Source organism: Tyto alba, unplaced genomic scaffold (assembly GCF_018691265.1).
Source record: "Tyto alba isolate M040663 unplaced genomic scaffold, T.alba_DEE_v4.0 Super-Scaffold_10, whole genome shotgun sequence".
NCBI classification, from domain to species: Eukaryota; Metazoa; Chordata; class Aves; order Strigiformes; family Tytonidae; genus Tyto; species Tyto alba.
This window is the reverse complement of record NW_024881262.1, coordinates 25036266-25058276: the sequence shown is the minus strand read 5'-3', so window position 1 is coordinate 25058276 and position 22011 is coordinate 25036266. Positions and strand designations below refer to the sequence as shown.

General features: G+C 48.6%; 2 protein-coding genes across 4 annotated transcripts in view; one reads left to right on the top strand and one right to left on the bottom strand.

Annotated features, from left to right (window-relative positions):
- Positions 1-3181: 3181 nt before the first annotated feature.
- On the bottom strand, positions 3182-19642 carry MAP6D1 (MAP6 domain containing 1). 3 transcript variants are annotated; one of them, XM_042795616.1, is made up of 3 exons: positions 18818-19642; positions 7537-7654; positions 3182-4976 (listed from the first exon to the last, which is right to left on the bottom strand). In XM_042795616.1, exons 1-3 carry the CDS (start codon positions 19288-19290, stop codon positions 4899-4901), a joined length of 669 nt encoding a protein of 222 aa, XP_042651550.1. In that variant the 5' UTR covers positions 19291-19642; the 3' UTR covers positions 3182-4898. The 3 variants fall into 3 exon arrangements, 2 of the variants coding, with proteins under 2 accessions (XP_042651550.1, XP_042651556.1); XM_042795622.1 differs by having other exon boundaries at positions 3182-4925; XR_006165569.1 differs by lacking the exon at positions 3182-4976 and adding an exon at positions 15987-16143 and having other exon boundaries at positions 7562-7654.
- LOC104366889 (claudin-19) overlaps positions 16527-22011 on the top strand; it is a 37546-nt gene continuing 32061 nt past the window's right edge. Inside the window, exon 1 of the mRNA XM_033001659.2 lies at positions 16527-16546. The gene's annotated coding sequence lies outside the window, so the exon portion shown is untranslated. The remainder of the gene's footprint in view (positions 16547-22011) is intronic.

The following is a 22011-nucleotide window of genomic DNA, read 5'->3' as shown; positions in this document are numbered from 1 at the left end:
TTGTCTTGACTGTGACATGTCACCAAGTCTCTCCAAATCCACAGATTTTTGTGCTCTGTATATTCAGAATGTTTTAGTCAGTTCTGGATAAAAATTGGAATTTGTGGAATTGATCTCAAGGAAAAGGTAATTTTTCCCTTTTATAGTTATTTTAAAAAGCTCTTGGTTTTGGAGGCTGGAGGAAGGGAAGCTCAGCAAGCTCAGCTCCTCCAACTTTCCATCCTCCAGAACAGGCTGTTTAAACAGCAAGTAATTGGTTTGTGTGGAAGATTGAAAAGCGTGGTGGGTTGATGGTGGCTGGCTGCCAGACGCCCACCTAGCCCCTCTCACTCCCCTTCGGCAGAACGGGGGGGATGAAATAAGATTAAAAAGTGTGTGGGTCAAGATAAAAACAGGAACATGGTGTACCAATTACTGTCATAGGCAAAAGAGACTCAACCTGGGGAAAATCAGTTGAACTTCTTGCCAATTAGAATAGAGTTGGATGGTAAGAAACAAAGACAATAAAAAACAAAACACCTTTTCCCCGCCATGCCTTTTTCCTATGAGTTGACTTCAGTCCTTCATTCCTGACTCCCGCCTCCTCTCAGCCTAGGGGAGGTGCAGGGGAGTGGGGGGTTGCCCTTAACAGTCCCTCTTGTCCAGTCCTTCCTCCTCCCCTGCCTAAGCACGCTCTCGCAGGGCTGACACCAGCTCCCTGAGGGGCTCAGCTCCCTCAGCTGCCCTGGGGAGGCCGGAACTGGCTGTGTCCCACCCTGAGGCGGCCGGAACCGGCTGGAACCGGCTGTGTCCCGCCATGAGGGGGCCGGAACTGGCTGTGTCCCGCCATGAGGCGGCCGGAACTGGCTGTGTCCCGCCATGAGGCGGCCGGAACTGGCTGTGCCCCGCCATGAGGCGGCTGGAACCGGCTGGAACCGGCTGTGCCCCGCCATGAGGGGGCCGGAACTGGCTGTGCCCCGCCATGAGGCGGCTGGAACTGGCTGGAACCGGTCGTGCCCAGCACAGGGCAGCCCTGGCCTCGCCTCACAGAGACCCCACAGCCCCACCACCAGCGCCCAGGCACCCAATGCAAAAAGAAATGGAAAAAAATAAGAGAAACTAGTTTCTCTGTTTTCCCCAGGCTCTGGGGAGGAATCGTAGGTGTCTGTGAGAAGACTTAATGCTCTGTTGTCTTTCAAAATACTGCAAAACTCGTTTCTACTAAATCCTACAGAAGTGCCTCATAAATGAGCGCACAGTGCAAGGTCTTTATGCTGCCAGAGCCAAACGAACGACAAGGACGTGGCCAGGGGAGGCTGACTGCGCCCTGGGCTGGGCCCTTGACACTGTGCCCACGATGCCTCCCCTCCTGGCTGCCGCGGCCCTGCCCTTGCCTGTGTGAACACATCTCCGGGACATGGCAGTTAGCTACAGCATGCCCAGGACCAACTGCTTTAGAAATGAAGCTATTTGGAGGTAGAACTAGTGTGGGAGCAAGCAGTGTGTCTGGGTCCCAGGGTGCAGTCTTGGTGACACCAATGCCTGTGCCACCAGGAACAAGGGATCATCCATCCTTCCTGTGCCGTCTCTGCCCTGAAAGCAAACACAGGCTCGCTGGGCTCCATGGCACTGACGTCCATTGGTGACAAACCAGGTTGGTCCTTAGGATCGTACATGACTGCAGTAACCAAGAAAGAGAAAATTGGTGTGAATAAGGCAGAGATGATAGGTTTACATCTGATTGTTCACCCTTCAAGAAATTACTGCAATGCAAAGAGAAATATGCACCTTATGAAAGCGGGCAAATCATTAATGTCCTGCTTGTGAACTTTCCAAGTTCAGGTAACAAGCACTGTTCTGAGTAATGGAGTATTTACCACACCAGAGCCTCACCTGAGAAGTGCAGGTGTTCACAGCTCCCTGGCACAGTGAATGCAGCTGGCACAAAACTCACTCTCAGACTCTCAGGTGCCAGCAAGATGGAATGAAACAAACATGTTCAGTGTCACACTATAGGTGGTAAATTATAATGCTTCAAGTGTAAACCCTTCCTTTTAAAGGGCATTTCTCTGTGTGTCAAATAACCCTTGTTTGCAGTGTGATCCACAGTTGGAAAGCCTTGATGGACTTGAACGTGAACCCAGAGCAATTGGGAAGACAAATATTAGTGTGAGAGCAGCGTTGGAAGCCATCGTGACTCCCTGAAGCCTGCAAAACCTGTGTAGATTTGCCCTCTTCAGAGGAACTTGGTGTGATACCTATCAATTTGGCTAAGGCAGGCACTTTCCATGCAGGTATCTTGCAGACAGCAGCCAGTTGCATTGCCCTCTCCCTTGCAGTGGTAAGTACTTGCTCGGTTTTCTTTCCATTCGTCCCTCCTTTAGTTGGAGCCAAGCAGCCACTCATGAGCCTTTCGCTTTCTCCTGGAAGTCTTGTGAGGCACAGCTGTGAGAGCTGGTATTGGACGGTCTAGGGAAGCTGGTTGTACCTTCAGCACCTTTACTCACTAGAATGTTCTTGGGAACAACTGTAAAGCAGTGGTTGCTGTTAAAATTCAAAGCTAGTGCTGTTTTCCTGTGATCTGTGTGAGATGGCAGAGTGAAACGGAGATGAAACACAAGTTGCCTGTCCCTTTCTGCTAAAAGGGCACACTGGGCACCACTGAAAGGGGGTCTTGAGAGCATGGCATCTGCATCAGAGTAGATCTAGCCTCTGTGTGCCTGTCAGTGAATGTAGCAAATTGGTATCATTAGTTTGTCCCCTTTTCCCTTTCATGTTGATGGGCTGCTTGCTGAACAGTTTGCTTTCCCTTTGAAAATGTCTGGGTAAAGTCCCATAAGTGATTATGAATTCTGCAGAGCGATAGCTTTCCTTCAGAAAGTAGTTGCGCTTTCAAATTGGCGGTCAGGCCACAGCTTGAAATCTGCCTTGGAAGCCATTCTTGCTGGGGTCTGTGCCTTGCAGATGAGCTTGAGGAGTGAGGAATTGACTGCTGATGGCTGTGAGTGCAGTCGGGCATCTCCCCATCACTTTGCTTGGTGTCCTATGCACCCTGCTGTCTTGCCTGTGCAGCTGAGCGAGAGAGAAAATCAGCAACAAATTGTTCTGCAAGGTTGACTACCCGAGGGTTATGCTTCACAACAAAAAAAAAAATCTGGGACAGAACCAATAGCCAAAATACATTTTATTAAATTAAATCCAGTCCATTTGATAAAATACAAGCTTATTATATTACCAGTTTGTTTACAACTGGATTGATTTTTTTTTTTTTAAGAAATGCAGTGAATTGAGAAACTGAATAGACAATTTATCTTTTTTTCATCTTTTTTTTTTTTTTTTTTTTTGCTGTTAATAAAGTCCAGGATTTAAATTAACTTGAATTGTTTGAACAAAACTGTTAAAAACATTATAAAGAGATCAAACAAGCAGATTCAATTCTTAGAAATATCTAACATGCAAAACCTTTAGTTTGAATGTTTCAAATTAATTTTCAGAAAAATGCATCTCCTGAAAAATTATTTTGGCAAGCACTGGTATTACTGCACGTTCCTCTGGGCATTATCGGCAATGCATACGTGTTTGCAGAGTCCCCAGAGTTCATTAAATTTGCCTTAGACTTCAGCTAGTAGGAAGGTTAAGAAAAAAATTCTCCTGCATTATATTTCATTACAGATGAATAAGTATCTGATCAGTGTTCAAGTCTGAGGATAGTTTCCTTTTGTTCTAGCCAGCATATCTGTCTGTTGCAAATACATGTGAAAGTTTTTCAATTTTTTTTCCCCCCAAATAATTAGTAAAACCATGGAATAAGCAGCAGACTAATTATATTGCATAAGTTGTTGAGATGGAAACTGTAAACCCACTACAGTCTTGATGAGCAAAGGCTAAAAAATGTTTTCTTAAAACAAGTGTACTTCAGCAAAAGTTAAATGCACACCAATCTAAAAAAATCAGCTTCAGAACAATGACACTTAAAATGGCATATCTTAAAAATGAAGGATGTCTTACATTCTACATTACATTTTGCTTTAAGAAGTTTTTAAATAACATTTGCTTCTGGTTGTTCCTAGCATTAGCATTACCAATATACAGGCAATAATTTAGGAATTTCAAGGCAATATTTTCCACCTTGCATATGCAAAGAGGTAACATTTATTAAAAGTATAAGCATGTCCTTTTCATTAAAGGATCACAAACTGCTTTAGGTAAAATCTATATACAATACTTACACTCACCCTAACAGCTATACAAATTACATAAATATCTTAGATCTTCTGGAGTCTGGCGGGTGCCTAGCTGACTGTCCATGCAATCCTCTCCGAACTGGGCCGGTGTGTTGCTGTCAGTGTTGTCTCCCAAAGTTGAGTCCCATCTTGCTCCTGCATCAGTTCACAAGTTCTGGAAGTTCAGACCAGCCCCTTTGATGGTTATGGTTTCTGGTGATGGCATTTGATATCCTATATCCAAAACCCCTCAAGGAGCTCAGAAGTCAGCCAGACACTCCCTGTCTTTCACTGGCCTACTTAGAGGGCGCTGCTGAATAAGACTCTTTTTGGTTTTAATTATCCATCCCGCTTGTGATTGTTTTCCCTCCCACCCTGGGTAGTTAAGCGTAGGGATGTTGCCTGCAATGCTGCCTTTGCTGCCCAAAGTCAATCTCCTAATGTGATGCCAGCTGGCATAGTAACGAACCTGCTCCTGGGAAAAACTAGGTCACTCCTTGCAGTGTGTTTGGCCAGTTCTGAACCAAGCGCTTTGCGGTGTGTTAACAGAAAGTGTGTGTGCATATCATTAATTACTGGAGCTGCTTTTGATAATACCAGTTCTTTGATCTTAACACTCCTCATGAAAATTGCATAGTGATACATCTTAGCAGAAACGCTGCGTTTAAGTTGCCTGGGTGTGAGGAGGGTCCAGGTTCACACGTTGAGGATCCGTGACGGCGCCTGGAAAACAGCAGAAGGGTTGGGGGAGAACCTGGTCTTCACCTCTGGGATCTAGTGGGGTGAGGGGGAAGAGAAATGTTAGTGCGGCACAGGGTGTGACTGACTGGAGAGTCTGAGGGGTCTGGAGTGTTGTGGCCTTCTATCTGCTCCCCCCTGTAACGTGCCACTACCCGATAAACCTTAGCTCTCGGCTGGGCATACAGGATGATTCAAGGGCAGGTGTGATGCTGTGCCACCGAGGAGGGGCTTTGTTGTAACCCACCCCTTGGACCCTGAGGTTTGTGGTGTGATGGGGGGTAACCATGGCTGGGCAGGCCTCAGCAGGAGCCAACCTCTGCAAGATAAAAAGCTGCCCTCGCCACAAAGCCCCGCTGGCACATACTCTGCAAATAACCCAACAAATTCACGGCTGGACTGGTGCTGGATTTAAGTGAGGAATTACGGTGGTGTCTGTCTGGTCCTTAACCCTCTGGAGAATACCATCTAGGCCCGTCAGAATGCTCCACTGCAATGCTTTATGGGGCCACAAGCTGTGCGTGCTGTGAACAGAGGCACAGACCTGGAGTATGCAAAGGAGAAAAATTAATTACTGGCCATGCCAGGCTGTGAAACTGCAAGGACTTTAACAAGAATGTAAACTCCTCAGGCCTGGAGGAAAGGTAGAGGTAACAGAGGTTGCGCTCTCTGATGTCTGTGGAGTCAGAATTTCACCCAATATGTAGCTGTTGCAGTTGTAGTGAAGCATGAAGGACACCTGGATGCCTGTGTCTTCCCCAGCGCTTAAAACCCAAGGGATCTGCAACGGGACTGGCCTTAATTGTGCATCCAGCTTCGGACTCTGGGTGAATATGACCATAAAACATGAAAGGGTGGAAAGCTTTGCTGGGTGCTGGGTATTGTGATGGAGTTATCTCAGAAGAGAAACAAGAGCAAAACCACAGGCAAAGATAGTATAGGGAAAGCTATTGATCTGTTTGTGGTTGCATTGTTCTGATTTTTCCATTCCTCTGGGGGTGCATCTGACGTGCTGAGGAACAAGAGGAGCGTCACAAGCGGCCCGTGCACCGCCCAGTAGCTGTGGAGAACCAGCAGCCTGAGCCCTACATGCCGGCTGTCAGGACACAACGTAAATCTGACCCCATCAAAGCCACCGGCTTCAGGCAAGAGGGAAAGTCCAAATAGCCAAGTGTAAACTAGGGAGAGTCTGACTTCTCTTTGAACTGGTGGCTCCTCGGCACCATCTTCTTTCCTGACTACTTTTCCCACGCTGACTGTGAGAGAGGCCGTGGTTGTACCCTGGGATATGGGTTCATCTAGAACACTCTCTTTTGCATTCAATCTGCCAAGTAGGAATACACTGTATTTTGCCTCTCCAGGTTTTAAGGGTTAAATACCATCTTTCCTCGTCCTTGCACCTCAGAACAGCCCAGACTATTCAGAGCAAGGAAGAAGTTTTGGTGAGGTTTGCAAATTCTGTTTTGCCTGAGGTCAACTGTCCCACTTTCACTGGAGCTCGATATACCCATTGTGTGCCTTGTCGCAGCAGTGTGCCAGAAATCCTCTGCGGAGGAGGCACTTGACTGTCTGCTGATTAAACACTTCTTCCTCGCCTCCTCCAAGGCAAAGATTTACTTTTTACATGTGGCCCTGGAGTAGTTGCTATTATCTCTAACGACACAGCATGCTGTGGCTGGGGAATTCAGCCCTGGTCCCATCTCTGCTTTCTCAATCACTCGGTGCAGCCTGTGAACGGCTTTTGTGGTCGGCTGTGAAGCACCATTCTCTTTGGTGATCTAATGCAAAAAGCAGCTAAACCCAGAGCCTTGTCGGTGTGCACTTTCCTTCCTCATGGGGACAGGGAGTATATGGGGCCCCGCCAGCAAAAATACTGAGTACAAAAAGAATGTGTCCTCATGGGATTTTCAGTAACGCTTAGATGTATTTCGCCAACAAGAAAACAATCTTATGCTGGTCTAGAGGGTTGTAGAAACTCGCAGGAAAACCCCAAGGAACTCTCAGAGACTCAAGAGCTGTGCGGCTCGGCTGCTCACCACAGCTACATAATCCTTGGTGTTGGTAGCAGGGACAGCTTCTGCCCTTACCAGCACGGGGAAGTTTTGTCTCGTCAGAGTGGGTGCTGTTCCTCAGGCAGTGATCTGCAAACGTTCCCATGCAAACACCTGTGTCCATGGTTGATGTTAGCATCAGAGGCTGAGTCTCACGCTACAGCCCTATCGCTAGTGCACAGTGACTGCTGCCAGGGTGTGCCGAGGGTGTTGAAAGCACATTATGCAGAGGGCAAGAATGACACACACCTTTTATGTAAGGTATCTAACTGAGGGAATCTTAAATCTTGAACTTCCTGACTGTCATGCTGTTTAAAATCTTGGTATCGGGTTGAATTATGTTAAGTTATGGTATGACATTCTCTAGCATGTCTCTCTGAAAGGAAAGGATGGCCATGTTACCTAATGGGAAGTGATGAAAGAGCAGTAAGTGAGGACATGGCTTTATTTTACATACACCACACCAATAAAAAATGAGGAGTTCCTGATGCGTGCTTTGGGCTTCACTCACATTGACTTTGAGATTTTAAAAAAATGTTAATCACCTTAAAATCTGCTTTGTAGCTTGTCTCTTGAACAAAATGGTCTTCTGGGATAATGAAGCCTTGCTTTGTCTTTATAGGCTTGGATGGTTTTGCTCCAGTCCATGGGCGATACTCTTGCCTGAAATGAGATTGTCAAGACAGAAGAACCCATAAAACACAACATTCACAGGGTACTTCTGCTCAGAGCAGTTGCAAAGGCAGAAGGCAAGGCTGGTTACAGTCAGCTTGTAAGATTGACGTTGTCTAAGGCGTACTGAGAATAAAATAAGAACTGAGCCTAGAGGCCTGCTTCTCAGAAAGCCCAGGCTGAAAGATGCAACAGGGCATAGACTGAGCTAACTGGCTGCCCTGGCTTAACTCTTCTTTTATTCCTGGCAAAATTGTGCTGTCTCCCAGGGGTGCTTGGTGTTTTCCTCCTGGATAAGAAAAATCCAGGGTGACTTTTTGCTTGATAGCTCATTGACCACTTTCAATGCAAAACACTCCTTTGGCTCTTCAGTGACTTAAGAGTGTAAAACATCTTGGTCTGGGGCTGTGAGTGCCTAGCCCTCACGTATGTGGAGGGAGGCTGCTGATGTTCCCTTATGTGGCTTTAGCTCGCCCAACAGCAGGCACATTTGCCATTGTGTGCTGTACTCAGTCTGTGCTGAGGCAGCTCAGTCTGAAATGCATCCGAAGGCAGACACCATCTCAGCTGGCAGATGCTTCTGCTGATGACTTTCCTTGAGGTGGGGGAAGTGCTTTGACTTTGCATGATGATGTCTGAGAGAGACAGCACTTGACTGACTTATTGTTGGAGCAGTAGCATCTGAGAAATGGGTGCAGAAACCGCACTGAGGAAGGGGCAGCACGTGTTTTGAGAGCACTGGAGAGCAGCATGGAGGCGTCTGGCTTAGCTCAGCTGCCGGCTCCCTTCTGCAGCCTTCTCTCTGCCTCTCTGTACCTCTTGTCACAACCAGGACTCACTAATGCCCTCTCCATTAATACTTTCTGGATGCTGCAGTAGCAGCTAGCTGAGCTGGCGTGCCTGCTCTCAGGAGACAGAAGTCTGCTCTCTCTGCGTATGTATCTCTGGCAAGCACTTCAGGCAGCTTCTGTAGCAAAAGTAAAGGCAACTACCCAAGATGTGACAATTTTGTATTTATACTCTGGCATACTTAAATAATAACTGCATTTTACCAGCTGCTTATACACAGGATCAAGGGGTAAGACTGAGTCTTGAGCTATGTCCAGGCTAGGGAAATAGGCTGTGTTTTAATGTTCCGAGCTTGGCTTTGATCACAGCCTTTCTGATTCTCTTTTTTCCCAAGCATGCTGTTTGCTATTTTGATAGTAGCTGCAAACACCTCTTTTAAAAATCTTATTTAAAGTGTATAATTGTGGAGTAGTATTTTTGAATGTGTAGTTTGGTCTTGATCCTTTTAGTATATTACCAAAATACCTACTGCCTGGTTTATGTTTGATTTCTTAACATGGACTCAGCCTTTAAATGCTGCCTCTTTTCTTGGTTGATTTGTAGATACAGGGTATAATCCTGGCCTGTATCTAAGCCAGTGAGAAACCAGGATACTAACAAAATTAATTCCAAAAAATTAAGTAACTTTTTTGACTGAGTTAGCTGCCGGCATGGGCCTCTGTCAGGACAGATGAGATTGGTGCAGGCACAAGGAGATGGGCAGGAGCCCGCAGCTGAGGGTCACAGTAGTTTGTCAGCCTGAGTGAAGGTGGAGTGAGTTCCTAAATCCACATAGTTAGTAGGGGATATTGATTTGTGTAAGATCTTCCTATTGTCAGAAAGGAAAACCAGGCCCCTGTCAGGGCTGTCTCTGCACTGCAAATCTTGCCTATAATCAGTCTGCTCTCGCTGTTCTGAGCTGCCACCTTCCGCCTTCTCGGCATCTTGCTGTTCAAGCTTGCTCAGACAGCGAGTAAGTGCCTGCGCAGCTCTCCTGGTGCTGCTGGTGCAGTTCCTGCTGCTTTTGCAGTTCAGGATAAAGAAGCACCTTTGCAGGAAGGTGATTTTGGCCATGCCATGCCCCAAGAAGGCATTCAGCAGGGAATCCCTGATGCGTGTGAATGCAGTTACCTCTGAGCTCCACTCTGCTGCGCAGCCAGAGGGAGGACACAGAGCTACTGGGCAAAATATCAGCAAAATACTACAAAGTCATCAATTGCGTCCCAGCAATTTCCAGGAACTGGAACCTGCCACCCCACGCACAGCCGGATTGCCCCAAGGATGCTGGTGGCATTGATTCCTGACCATTCAAGCCTCGCGCCGGCTGGTCTCCCCGCTGCATTACGCTGCGACGGAGTACGTCCCCAGCTTTCAATGAATGACTGTGCTGACTATCTCTGCAGCCAGCTCCCTCTCGCTGCTTTGTAGCAGATCATTTGCTGATTTGGCAGGCCCCCAAACACAGCCCTTTTGGATCACAGGACCCTCATTTTGGCTGGGAGCCAAACTGTTCTCCTTTCAGTCTGGATAGCCAGAACTATTTTTGAAGCACCTACATGCAGTGAGGAAATGCTCTGCCTTCACCCACGGAACCAGAAGTGTGAGGGCAGACAGTCACGGCTCAGACCCACAACAGCATTTCTTGTTTGGAATTAGGATCTTCCCCTGGGGGAAGCCAGGACTCCGAGCCACAGGGAAGCGCTGGGCAAAACACAGGTGATTTATCCCCTTGGGGACCTGGGACACTTGAAACAAAACAAGGAATTAAGATTATAACCTCTCATCCAGAAAGTACAGCTAACTAAATTTGCTCTCCCTATCTGCTTGCAGGACACATGCACCGCTGTCCAGCTGTATAGCCAAGAGTCAGAAGGAACATGAGCCCAAATACCAGTTTGGTGACTTGACTAGTAATCAGTCTTGGAGTCACGACTGGAGTCAAACTGCATGAGCTACTCTGAGCCTGGGGAAGAGAAACAACCTGTTTTTAATGTTACTTAGTTTAAAATGTCAAGTGCTAAGATTTAGTGACTGTCTTCCTCCCCCTTGTACTCCCAGGTGCAACATTTGCTCCCAGTGCTTGAGGAAGCCAATGCATCGGGCCCAGCTCAGCCGGTGCATTGCCTCTCCCTCTCTCCTTCCCCCATGATCATCACCGTGGGTGGTGCCTCCTCCAAGATCACACAAGTAGCAGTTGCTAGCAAGAGACCAGCATGGTGGGAGAGGAAATTACAGAAATGGCATGGAGAAGGGGAGAGCCCTGTGTGGTGTGACATCCAGAGGCTGCTGGGAGTGAGCATGAGATACACTGACCGTTACTGCTGGACACAGTCATCTTCATCCTTCATGCTGTACCCCTCTTCCTCCTCCCCTTGTCCCTAGGCAGCATCAGCAGTCAGGTTATTTTGGGGCTGTAAGGGGAAATAGCCTCCAGGCCTGTACCTTGGTGTTCAGGCTCTCTCTAGGTTCTGTTTTATTCTCCACTGTTACAACATAGAGGTGAGATTTTTGATCTCCATAAATAGAAATGATCCAGTGGTACTTATAAGTGAAGTACTAAAGCACTGGGGTTGTGAAAGAAAAAGGCCTCCCGAGTTGTACACAGTCTTTAAAATAGTAGAGATCAAAAGGGAAGGGCTGCTTTTTGTGTACTGCTGTTTCCTTACATCTGACTCCCTCTAGGAAGCAATAAGCAGCAGCTGTTTTTGCAGGTGGTTGCCCCTGTTACTCTGTGGAACTGCTTTGATCACATAAATCATTGCTTTGTCAATTGTTTCTTTGGTCTTTCTCATAATTGGTTAACAGAGCCCAGGGAAAGTTGTTTCTTTTGCAATGTGTCGGGATGTGTCTCCAGGGGAAGGTTAGGATCAATGCAGTGTGGAGAGGGAGATGCTAGTGGCCTGGTGGGACAGCTCAACCCCCCCAGTGGTGATGGGAAAGGGAGCAAGTGGGAGAATATCTTATGTATATCCTAGAAACAACAACAAAAAAAAGCATTGGACTATTAGTTACCAGGAGGTTACTATGAAGCCCAGCTTTGAAGAGAGCTGTTTCAGTGAGCTGGTGCTTGTGTTCCATCTCCCTCCTCGGGTGAGCAGGATCACCTGTCCCAGAGCTGTTGAGCAGCCCAGACAGGGGGTCAGGTGGGGGGATGTTCCCACCGTGATTCACCATGTGGCCTCACAGACATCAGGGCGTGATTTGGGAATGATAGATTCAGGACTGGTCCTTTGGTTCCTTCCAAACAGTGTGCTGCTGCAGCAGCAAAAGATGCTGAGTGCTGCAAGCCACGTGGCTGCTGGCCCAAGTGCTGCCTCCAGCTCTTCCCCCATTTCATGTGCTCCACAAATGTTTTCTGGCCTTGCAGAGAAAGCTGCCTGCGAAATCTTTTTTATTTCACTGACCTAGTGAAAATCTAACCTAGAAATCTTTTTAATTTCACCAAGATGGAGAGCAGTTCTGTTGGGCGTGCGGAGGCAGAGGGTGGAGAAAAATTACTGTGCTGTTTGCAATGCTGGGGCTGCCATCTCCAGCCAGATTTACCTTCAGCATTTATAGAATTCCTTTGCCCCAGTGATGACACCAGTGCCATCACAGTTGCCATTTTAGTACCTCATCTTTATGTCATGGTTTGCTTCAGATGATTAATTATCAGGGGCATTCTGAGCCCTGCATTATAGTCCCATTTCTCATTTAAGAAATTGAGAAAAAGGCTCATTCTGTACAGCTGAACTTAAGTACACTGCCTGAGCTAGTCTGCATTTATTCTTCCACCGCCCTCTTCCTTCTCATAATTCTCCCAGCATGCCAGTGAGAATTAAACAGCATAATGAACATTCATCCCCTTTTCCCTTCAGAAGGAAAGTTGCGTGCACAACTTGGGGGTCTCTGTTATTTTCTTTTCAAAGTGCACACTACCCTAAATGTCTCTTGGGGAAGCCAGACTGGTGTGTGAGGGGTTTGGGCAGGTGTGGAGTGTGAAACGTCTCCCTGTTTGCGATGCAGCGCCTGGCATGGCCAGGCAGCCACCCCTTCAGGTAGGCCAGTTTTGTTTTACTCAGGCAAAGCCAGGCAGCCAGCGGTGCTCTCCCTGAGGATAGGCTGAGTCTGGCTGGGGCAAAGACCTGCACAGATCAGAGTGCTGGGGCATCTCCTGGTCAACAGAGGATTGCAAATGTTCTGAGTCAGGGACACAGTGGTGAGAGCTCTGCATGATGGACAAAGCCAGGAGGCCCTCCTGGATAATGGAGACATTAAACTGCTTCTCCTCTGAGCTATGTCAGACACTGGTGAGGTGCTGGAGGCCCCTCCAAGCCTTGGACACAGGAGCAGCTTGTGCCCATTCTCCTATCCAGCCAAAGAACACAGTGTGAAGACAGAAATGGGGGAAAGGCTGATGGAGAGGGAAAAACTAGAGGCATAGGGAAAAGACATAGCAGAGGGGTAGAGAGACCAGCACAGGGGAGTTACAGAGGAGGAAACCAGAAGACCTGTGTCTCAGCTCTCACCTGTAGCAAGGTCAGGCAGTACTTGGAGCTGCTCATAACTCACAGGAAAGGGGCAACACCAAAAGACTGGACAGAAAGGCCAGAGGAAAAAAAACCTTAAGCCTCAAACTGTTGTTTTAGTGTGAGTTTTGGGGGCTTGCTCTGCTCACAGACAGACCCCCAAGGAAGGAGCACTTACAGTGGTGTGATAGGACAGGCAGCTGCTTCACCCTTATCGGAGCTGTGTGAATGGGGGTCTGTGGGTATGTCGTAGGGTCTTGACTTCTGTCATTATGCCACTTCCCATTCTTTTCCCTTTTCCTCTAAGTTTGGGTGTACTTTGAGTGGAGGAAATTTGTCCTATCTTTATGCAACAGCTTTGAATCTTCCCCATCTCAGTTCCGCAGCGTACTTTGCACAACAGATGTCCTCTCTTGAGCTACTCTTTTTCCAGTCCCCCATGCCCTCTCCTCCCAGGGCTCTGTCCCTCTCCAAGCCCTCACTTCCCCCAGCCAAGCTATGCAGTGCACAGCAAGTCTCTCTGGATCCATCCCAATGCCTGACAACAAGCAAGGTTACTTCTTAAATAGCATAAAAATCAGGGGCTTCAGTATTAATTTCCCCAAGCAGCAAAATACTTAAGAATATAAAGACAGCTGTAAGCCTTGGTTATAAAAGTTTTACTCCTATTATTAAGGATAAGCATGCATTTAAATGTCTTGCTGGATCAAGGATGGAACTCCTCATACACAGTACTAGTAACCTCGCCAGCTCAGGTGTGTGCAATGATTCCATACATTGCTGAACAGGAATGCAGGTATTTTCTCTGTTTTCTTCTGCACAACTGAAATAAGATGCTTTTTATTGTGAAGCGGTCACTACAGTTCACCTTGCCTTTCTGCACGAGCACTATCTGAAGGTGGGTGAATAGTATAGACAGCCAAGTAACAGGCTCTGTGATTGCACCCACAGTTATGGGGACAAGGGTCATTCCCCTTCATTCTGCGGTATCTCCCCTGGTGAGGAGGATGTCTGCTCCAAGGTCACGGTGCAACCACTGGCACATGCTGAATACTCACACAAGAAGGTGGGAGTTCAGTTTGCTGAGGGACTTTCTGCCCTGCTGTTCCCAAAATCGTTAGCAATGGCACATCAGGCCCTTTCCCCTTAGTGACCCCAGCTCTTTACACATTTTCTTTTCATCAAGACAAAATTGCTCACTCTGGGTAAACAGGAAACCCTGCTAATCTCAAGGCCCGCAGTTTGGTCTGCTTTACTGCTGTGCCTCCCACCTGTGAACACATCGGGTGCGTTTGACACTCAGACCTGCTCAAAACACCTGTGATGTGGAAACACCAACTGCAGAGATTAGGCTCTGCTCAGGGCTGGTGCTGTGTGTGTGTGCAGAAATTTTCAGTCACCCTCCCCCTTCCCTGAGTGCTAATACAAGCAAAGCTGACGGACAGGGAAAGAAGAGGCAAAACAATCATTCACATCTCTGATGCAACATTTTCACTTATACATTTGAAGTGGTTTCCAAAAGCTGGAAGGTTACCAAAGGGGAAACTGAGGTCTGAATTGACTATTGACTTCAAGAAGTACAGCTGAGCCTTGAACAGGATCCTCCTCCCAGCAATACCAGCCCCAGCAGAGAGGTTGTGCCTTCATCCCCATTGCCTTCTAACAAGGTAAGAGGATGACATCCAGAGAACAGAGCCAGCTGGAGATACTGCTGCCAGCACCAGCTTCTCATACACTGTAGAGGGGAGCTTAGTAAAGCACTCACCTATTTCTAAAATGTCTGCTAAATGCAATCAGGACCGAGTACTACAATTAATTGCATGCAAAGCCAGAAGTACACAGCATCTGCAGCTTACTCCTGAAAGGGAGAAGCCACTTCCATGACCCCAAAGGACAAGCCCTTGGGAAGGTGCAGAGGGAGCTGCTCAGTGCTTCCTTCCGCCTCCTCCAGCACCAGTAAGGTGTAATCTACCGCAACCCTCTGCAGCAGTCCCCAGGATCTTTTCACAGTTGGAGCACATCCCATTTTAGTCTTTCAAGTGCATCTTGTATTGATCTGCCTCAGCCTGTGTGCCTGAGCTCCCCCCATGTAGCCCAGTTGGGGTTTGACCTCATTCAGACCGTGCAACTCCAGCCGAAATCCAGGGACTGGAGACAGGAGCTGCCCCAGAGATCTGGGGACACAAGCAATAGTTTGGAGGGCAGACAGCTGTGCTGTCCTTCCACCCTTTACACGGAGTTATTCTTTCAAAATTTAAAACATCTTTGCTTCCTCAGGAGTACATGTATTCTTCCAACACCCCCTCCACCTTTATCTTTCTCCTGACCATAGAAAGGCTCCCTCAGAGGTCACTAGGAATGGGACTGGTCTTTTTGTCTCGGTCACTGACCCCAGGGGTAGGTTTATTTTCTTCTGGCAAACACCAGGTCAGGCTGACTGGCTGCATCATGTACAGACAGTTTTGTATGCAGATGAATTTTCTTCTATGCTTATAAAAAGAGTGCAGAGAGAAAGATGTATCGGGAACTTGCAGAATGAAGTCTCACGGGAGCCGCGCACTGATGCACAAAAGCATATCAAAAGGTGCCGAACATTACAGGGGGATTCGCTACTACATTTGGGTGCTCCACAGAAACTAACGTTCAATATGCTGTTGTAAAACCATGCAGTCAAAATCCTTGAATTAAAAAGAAACAAAGCAACCACAAAACCTAAAAAAGCCCACCACCTTCCAGAATAAAGCAAGACAACCACCACTGCCATTAAAAGCTTGGAGTGGACCATATATCAATGCCAACTTTTCTGCACTGTCCTGTTCAAGCCAGTCTTACCCTTCCTTCAGATCTTTTCTCCTTAACATTAAGCAAGCCCAGCCAGCTGCCAAGACCTGATAAAGTCACTAAGTGCAGCTGGAGGCTGCTGACTGGCAGCATCCACGTTGCAGGAGCAGATCCTACTGGGAGAAGCCTCATGGTGCGTGCCTGACCTGGCTGGGTGCGGAGCCGGCAGAGGCACCCATGACACACAGGTCTCAAATGACTCATTTCTTCTGAGAGCAGACGCAGCTCCCCACACGTAGAGCCCGCTCCCCAGGGCTGCTCAACCCACTCACAGAGCTGAGCCATAGGGAAGGGCTGATACTCCTGCAATAACAGAAAAGGGGGAATCTCACCAAGGTTCTCTTGAAAGAAAATGAGGCAGTCTGACCAAAAACGCACCTTCCACACCTTTGCTCCTCTCTAACCTCCCTGCAGTAGTTGCTGCCTGCATGTTTCTGCACAGGACACCCCCACCTTTTCCCAACTATCCTAAAGACATTATATAGTTCACACCCAACCTCCTCCTCAAGGCCCAACACCCTCCAGCTGCCCCCAATAACAGAAACCCCATGTGTTTTGCATCTACCCTAGATGATTTGCCTTCCCTGCTTCCCCAGCACTGCCTCCTCACCTGTGGGTGGGTGCAGCCTACAAGAAGCCGGGGCGTCCCTCCTGCTAGAGGGTAGTGGAGCTGTGTGTGGTCACCAGGGGACAGCTTAATGTACAGGTATGGCCTTTTTTGTCCTTTGTTAGGAAAATGAGGAACATCAACCTGCGATGGTGCTGTTTGGTTACTGCCTGAGGGGGAGATAAATGTCTGCAGGCTGCAATGTTGCCTTCGGAAAATAATAGAGGAAAGGAGGACTGAGTTGCAGTGGCGTTAGTGGAAATCTCACTGTGGGTGCTTAGGTCACAAAGGGTGGGTGTGCTGTGGATTGCCCCTTCCCTTCCTCAGTGAGCACTCCTGGGGCTTTGGCATGACTGAAGCTACCAAATACAAACCCAGTGCCCCAAGTGTAACTGAAAATGAGTGTGAGTGACTCTGCCAAGTACCAACTACTCCGCTCCTGCTTAGCCTTTATTAAAAAAAAAAAAAGGCAACAAATCCAAATAGACCCTTGCAGCCTGTGCAGTTATTGTGGACTCTCCTCCTGCTGCTTGTTGTGAATCCTGTGACTCTTCTAGGGTGCATTCAGTGGTACAGGGATATCTTAAGTTTGCAATGTTGTACTGAGTGATAATTTAAAGAATCCATGGGAACTACTGGAATAAGGCAAAGGTGGCTTGACTTGTATAGCCCTGTCTGCATTAGTTGTACTGTGTTGCCTTCAAACAGCTTAAAGGTGTTATGTGATAAATTTATCACGGTGTGGCTGTCCCAGCATGTCCTCTGTCCTTACCCTACACTGCTCTTCCCATCAGCCCTGAGGAGTTCCCCAACTACCTCAAAGTCTTACTTTTTCTAAAGCTTGGTTTGATTTGCATATTGATATCTCACCACTGCCAGCGCTTTGTCCTGTGATCTGTAAATTTTTTGCTTTCATGACAGTAGTTAAGAGCCCTGTGTAAGAACAGACAAGTCAGAGGGAAGCAAGGTGTGAGAAGTGACTCTTTGCTGAGAGTTGGAACCAGTGTAGGGAAGCGGGGGCTCTAACGCTGGCTAACGTGCCCTTCCTCAGGGGTCAGGCTCAAGAAGCTGGGGAGGCTTCAGCAACAATGTGGAGATGGATGTGTTGTTTCTGAAAGGTGAACGTTGATAAGTCTTGTTCTAGGCAGGTTTCTCTGCTGAAGTAATTCCTGCACTCCCTGGAAATTTTAGAAGTGCTTTTCTTTCACTCTGTGGTTGTCCTGTGAGATGTGGCAAAGGATAAAATGGCACATAAATCCAAACACTGCAGTTATCCCTTCCGGAGTCTGTTACCTGTACCAGTACCAGGGCAGCTGCCTGTGTGGTGAAGAGTGGGGTAAGCAATATGCTCCCTCATGCAGGGCTGTAATCCTTCCCAGGGCCCTGAGGCTGTTTGTCTTAAAAGCGCTGTGATAAATAATCTAATGAACTGCAATTATGAAGAGGAATGTCTCCTAGGTACATAATAGATAATAAGTGTCTAAATGCTTGGAATTCTATTGGAGTAAAAAATAATTACTCTATTAATACACCTCACAGGTATATTAAAACCTGCCAAACATTATGAAGGAGCATGTGCTAACAACATGAAACCGGTACAACATTCAGCCTTGTAGGAACTGACATCCCCTCTCCTCCCATGGTGTGTGTCAGTGAGAACAGGGGCTGAATCTAGCTGCATCCCACCTGATTGCTTGTTGCAGAAAATAAGTGTCTGTAACAGTCACACTGATCACAGGGAAAGAAAGGAGTCAGTAATGTAACAGTCACTTTTTTTTAAAAAAAAAAGCTCGGTGGGAAAGGTGGTTTGTGACCATTTTTCCCATTACCCAACACTGACTTGGTTTTGAGGGTCTATCCCCTATGCCTTTTCGCCTGACTAATCTCAGGCGGTGATTTGGCTCGACTTGAACGTGGCATTCCAGGAGTCTGAAGGGGAGGAAGGCGGCGGCACGGAGCGGTTCGGGTGCGGCTGCTGGGCACGGGCAGGTCCTGAGCCGCTCAGCCCCGGGGGTGAAGCCCCGGGCGGCACCGCGGCTCCCTCCCTCCCTCCCCCCCCGCAGCCGAGACAAGCGGCTCCGCAGGCGCGTACCGAGGCGGGCTCTGCCGCAGAGGCTTTACGGGAGGTGCTGGCCGGGCCGCTTTAACGACCGCACTTCCAAAAGCCAGCGCGGCTTTGGCGACGGGTTGAGCCCGCTGGGGAGCCGGCTGCCCCGGGGTCGTGTCTCCCCCCGACCCCCCGGGGTTACAGCTCCCCGCCACCCCCTCCCGCCGCGGTCGTTCGCCGGCATCCCCGCCCCGCGCTGCGGAGGAGCATCCCCCGCCGGGGCTCGGGGTGGGGGAGCGGGGCGGCCGCCTGGGCCCGGTTACCTGTAGGAGGTGGTGTGCCCGCCGTCCGCCTGCGAGCGCGGCCGCAGCTGCTCGGGGCCGCCGGGCAGGGCGCAGGCGGCGCGGCCCGGGGCGGGCTGGGGGGCGGCCCCGTCCCTCCCGCCGCCGCCGCTGCTGGCGCTGACCCAGGGGAAGGCGTCCCGCCTCGGGAGGGGCCAGGCTCTGAAGTCCCGCCGGTACTGGGTCTCCGCCGCGAAGGGCTCTCCGCCGGTCACCGCCCGGCCCTTCCTGCGGCCGCCCGGCTTCCCGGCGGCGGGGTCCCGCGGGCGGGGGGCCGGGGCGGGCGGGCGGGCGCTGCCCCGGGGGGGGGCCCCGCCGCGCTGGGGCGCCCCGTCCTCCTGCTCCTCGATGTCCGAGTAGTTGTGGATGGTGAGCGGCACGGAGAGGTCGGACTTGTCCAGCTGGCTCCAGAAGCGGGCGAGGCAGCACACCCGGCTGATGCAGGGCCAGGCCATGGCCGCGGCCGCAGCCCCCGCCTCGCCCGCAGCGGCGCCCGCAGCCGGCCGCGCACCCGGCTTCAGCCCTCATCGGCGGCAGCCCCTCCTCCCGCCGCCCCCTTCCCCCGGTATTGACACCCCCTCGCCGGGATTACGGCCCGCACACGTGACCCGGGCCGCCGGCGGGAGCTCCGTGCGGCTCCCGGTGCTGGCGGGGTGGGGGCAAAGCCGCCGGGACCGGACCCCGCGCCGGGATGCGCTTCCCCCGGGCCCCGCCGGTGGGCTGCTCCCGCCGTGCCGTGCCGTGCCGTGCCCCGGCGGGGCTGGGGACCCTCGGTGGGGGCAGGTACCGGCTCCCCGCTCTTCCCTCTTCTTGCGCCTTCGAGGCTGGATGTCTGGTTTCTCTCCGTTCCCGGGAAGCTCCGTAGCATACCCAGTCACAGGCATCGGCCGAGCGAGAGGTGTTGCTTAATTATAATTTCAAGTTAGCCGTAGCCATTTATGATTAGAGAAAGCATTTGTATGCAGAAAATGATGTTTATAAGTGATCTGGATGAGAAATAGCACCTTTGCAATGCTACTTTCCAAGAGCTGTGTACAAAAATCCCACCTCTCTTAACACCCCCCTCCTCCATTTACACGAACAGTTTAACCGCTTCACTTCTAAAATACTACCTATTGACTAAAATCCAAGTGTCTGTTATATATCTTAATGCATGGTCTACATTGTTTACTGTTTGCCAGGGACTATAAATTACAGCCTTTCTTTTGTATACTCATGTTTAGAAACCAAACAGTCCTGGCGCAAACCACTGAAGCTGACAGAATTACATTGGGGATAAGTCTGGCTTTTGAAATTTCACACCTTACGTAAGAAGTGGCTACAGGCCATAATGCTCCTCCACAATTCAGGGGGTTATTACAGAAGCAGCTGACTCTCCCAACAGGTCACCAACTATGACATATAGGGCTGTAAAAGTGAAGAATGCAGCTAAACTGAGATGCTGCCTATCAGAAAACCATCTATTTAAAGGCTAACTAGACAGGTACATTTATGTTAGAATGTAATAATCTAGTTACAGGTGGTTATCTGATAAGATTTGTTAAGAAATTAATTATGCAGTGGAACTCAAAAAATGAAGATTTACTGCTGTATTTCAGCTGAGCAGTTTGTACCAGTAGCATATTAGCACCTCAGTCCAGATTTGCACCTGCTTCTGGTGGGGAGGAGGGCTAGAAATGTGGATATGGGCTGAGGCAGAACCTCTTCTTGAGTGCTTGGCCTCTCTGAACAGTTATCAACAGACAGGAGGAAATTCCTTTGCAGATGATCCTGTTGCCCTAAGTACTCGATTTGACACTTGCTGGTGCTACTAGCAGTTTTGATTTCACTGCTGCCCCCTTCTCCCCCCATCCCCCCCCCCCCCCCCCCCCCGTCAGCTGGGGCAAGGAGACTCAGAAATTTCAGGTAACAACATTTGGGTCCCATGCAGAAGTATTGACACAGTAACATATGGGATATTGGATGCTCCATTTCATTTGTTGCCTGAAAAACCCACAAACGTAATTTTACTTTTAGGAATGTGCAGGGAGGTATTTCTTAATTTTCTGCTGCTTTTTTTTTCTAGAACTACTCTGCTCTAAGCAGTAATTTTTAAAAATAAACCATATTTGGGTGAAATGTACAACACTTTATCCTGGTAAAGAGAAATGGATCTTACATTCATGGGAGAAAACAGAACATCCGCTTTATCATCCGTTATCACTGGCACAGTACAAATGATGCTCTGATCCTTGTTCCTAAGCCTGACTTAGCAAAATACGTTGGAGAATAAATCAGATGTCTCTGCTCTCCCCGTGCCTGCCACTTCCTAGTACTGACTTCAGCTCTGGCACTGCGTGTCTCAGAGCCCACCTACAGCATCAGGGAGTGCTTTGAGCAGCTGCTCATCACAGCTCGTAGGATGGAATTGGTACGAAGGCTATCTCACACTGGGAAACCAGAAGCTGGATGAGATTAAAAAGTTGTCTGCATTTAGAAGAGATTTATCATGATTAAAAGCTGTGGGGAGGGAGAGGGGGCAAAATACTGCAACAGTAAGACAAAGGAAAGCCAGATCAGAAAGCAAAACAGCTGTTGCTGCCAGGAAAGGGGGTTGAATGCTCAAATAGACAGTTTGTTCTAATATTAAAATTAAATTTCAGTAGAGCAGACCACTACGCTGAAGAAAAATATTCCTTAAACATGGCAACGACATGGCAGACTTTCTTAAAGTCATTGAAAAAGGATAAAGGCTTGCGTCTCTACATGATTAACCATGACTTTTATACTTACTGCTATTTTCCTATGCGAACACCAGCTGCTGTCTCTGCCAAGCATCCACATAATTACCACATTGTGTTTTTATTCACAATAATAAGCTCTTTGAAAAGGGGAAAAAAAAGTCTTTCCATGTGGTTAGTTTTGCTTTAGGTGATTGGCTCTTTTTGTTGTTTTTTTTTCTGGGTTTGGGGGGGTTTTGTTTTTTCATTCTTCTTATTTCTTTGCCATTCAAAGATGTGACTTAATACGGAGATATGGGCAGATTTTTTCAAGAAGGGCATTTGCTTGCCAGAAAGTTATCTTATTGACTCTAGTGAGCTGTCATAACTCCAGGCCATTCTTTGTCTGACTTGAGTCCTGCAGTTTTGAAAGATGTTTTGCACCAGAGAAGATAGTTTACCTTTGGCAGACAATGC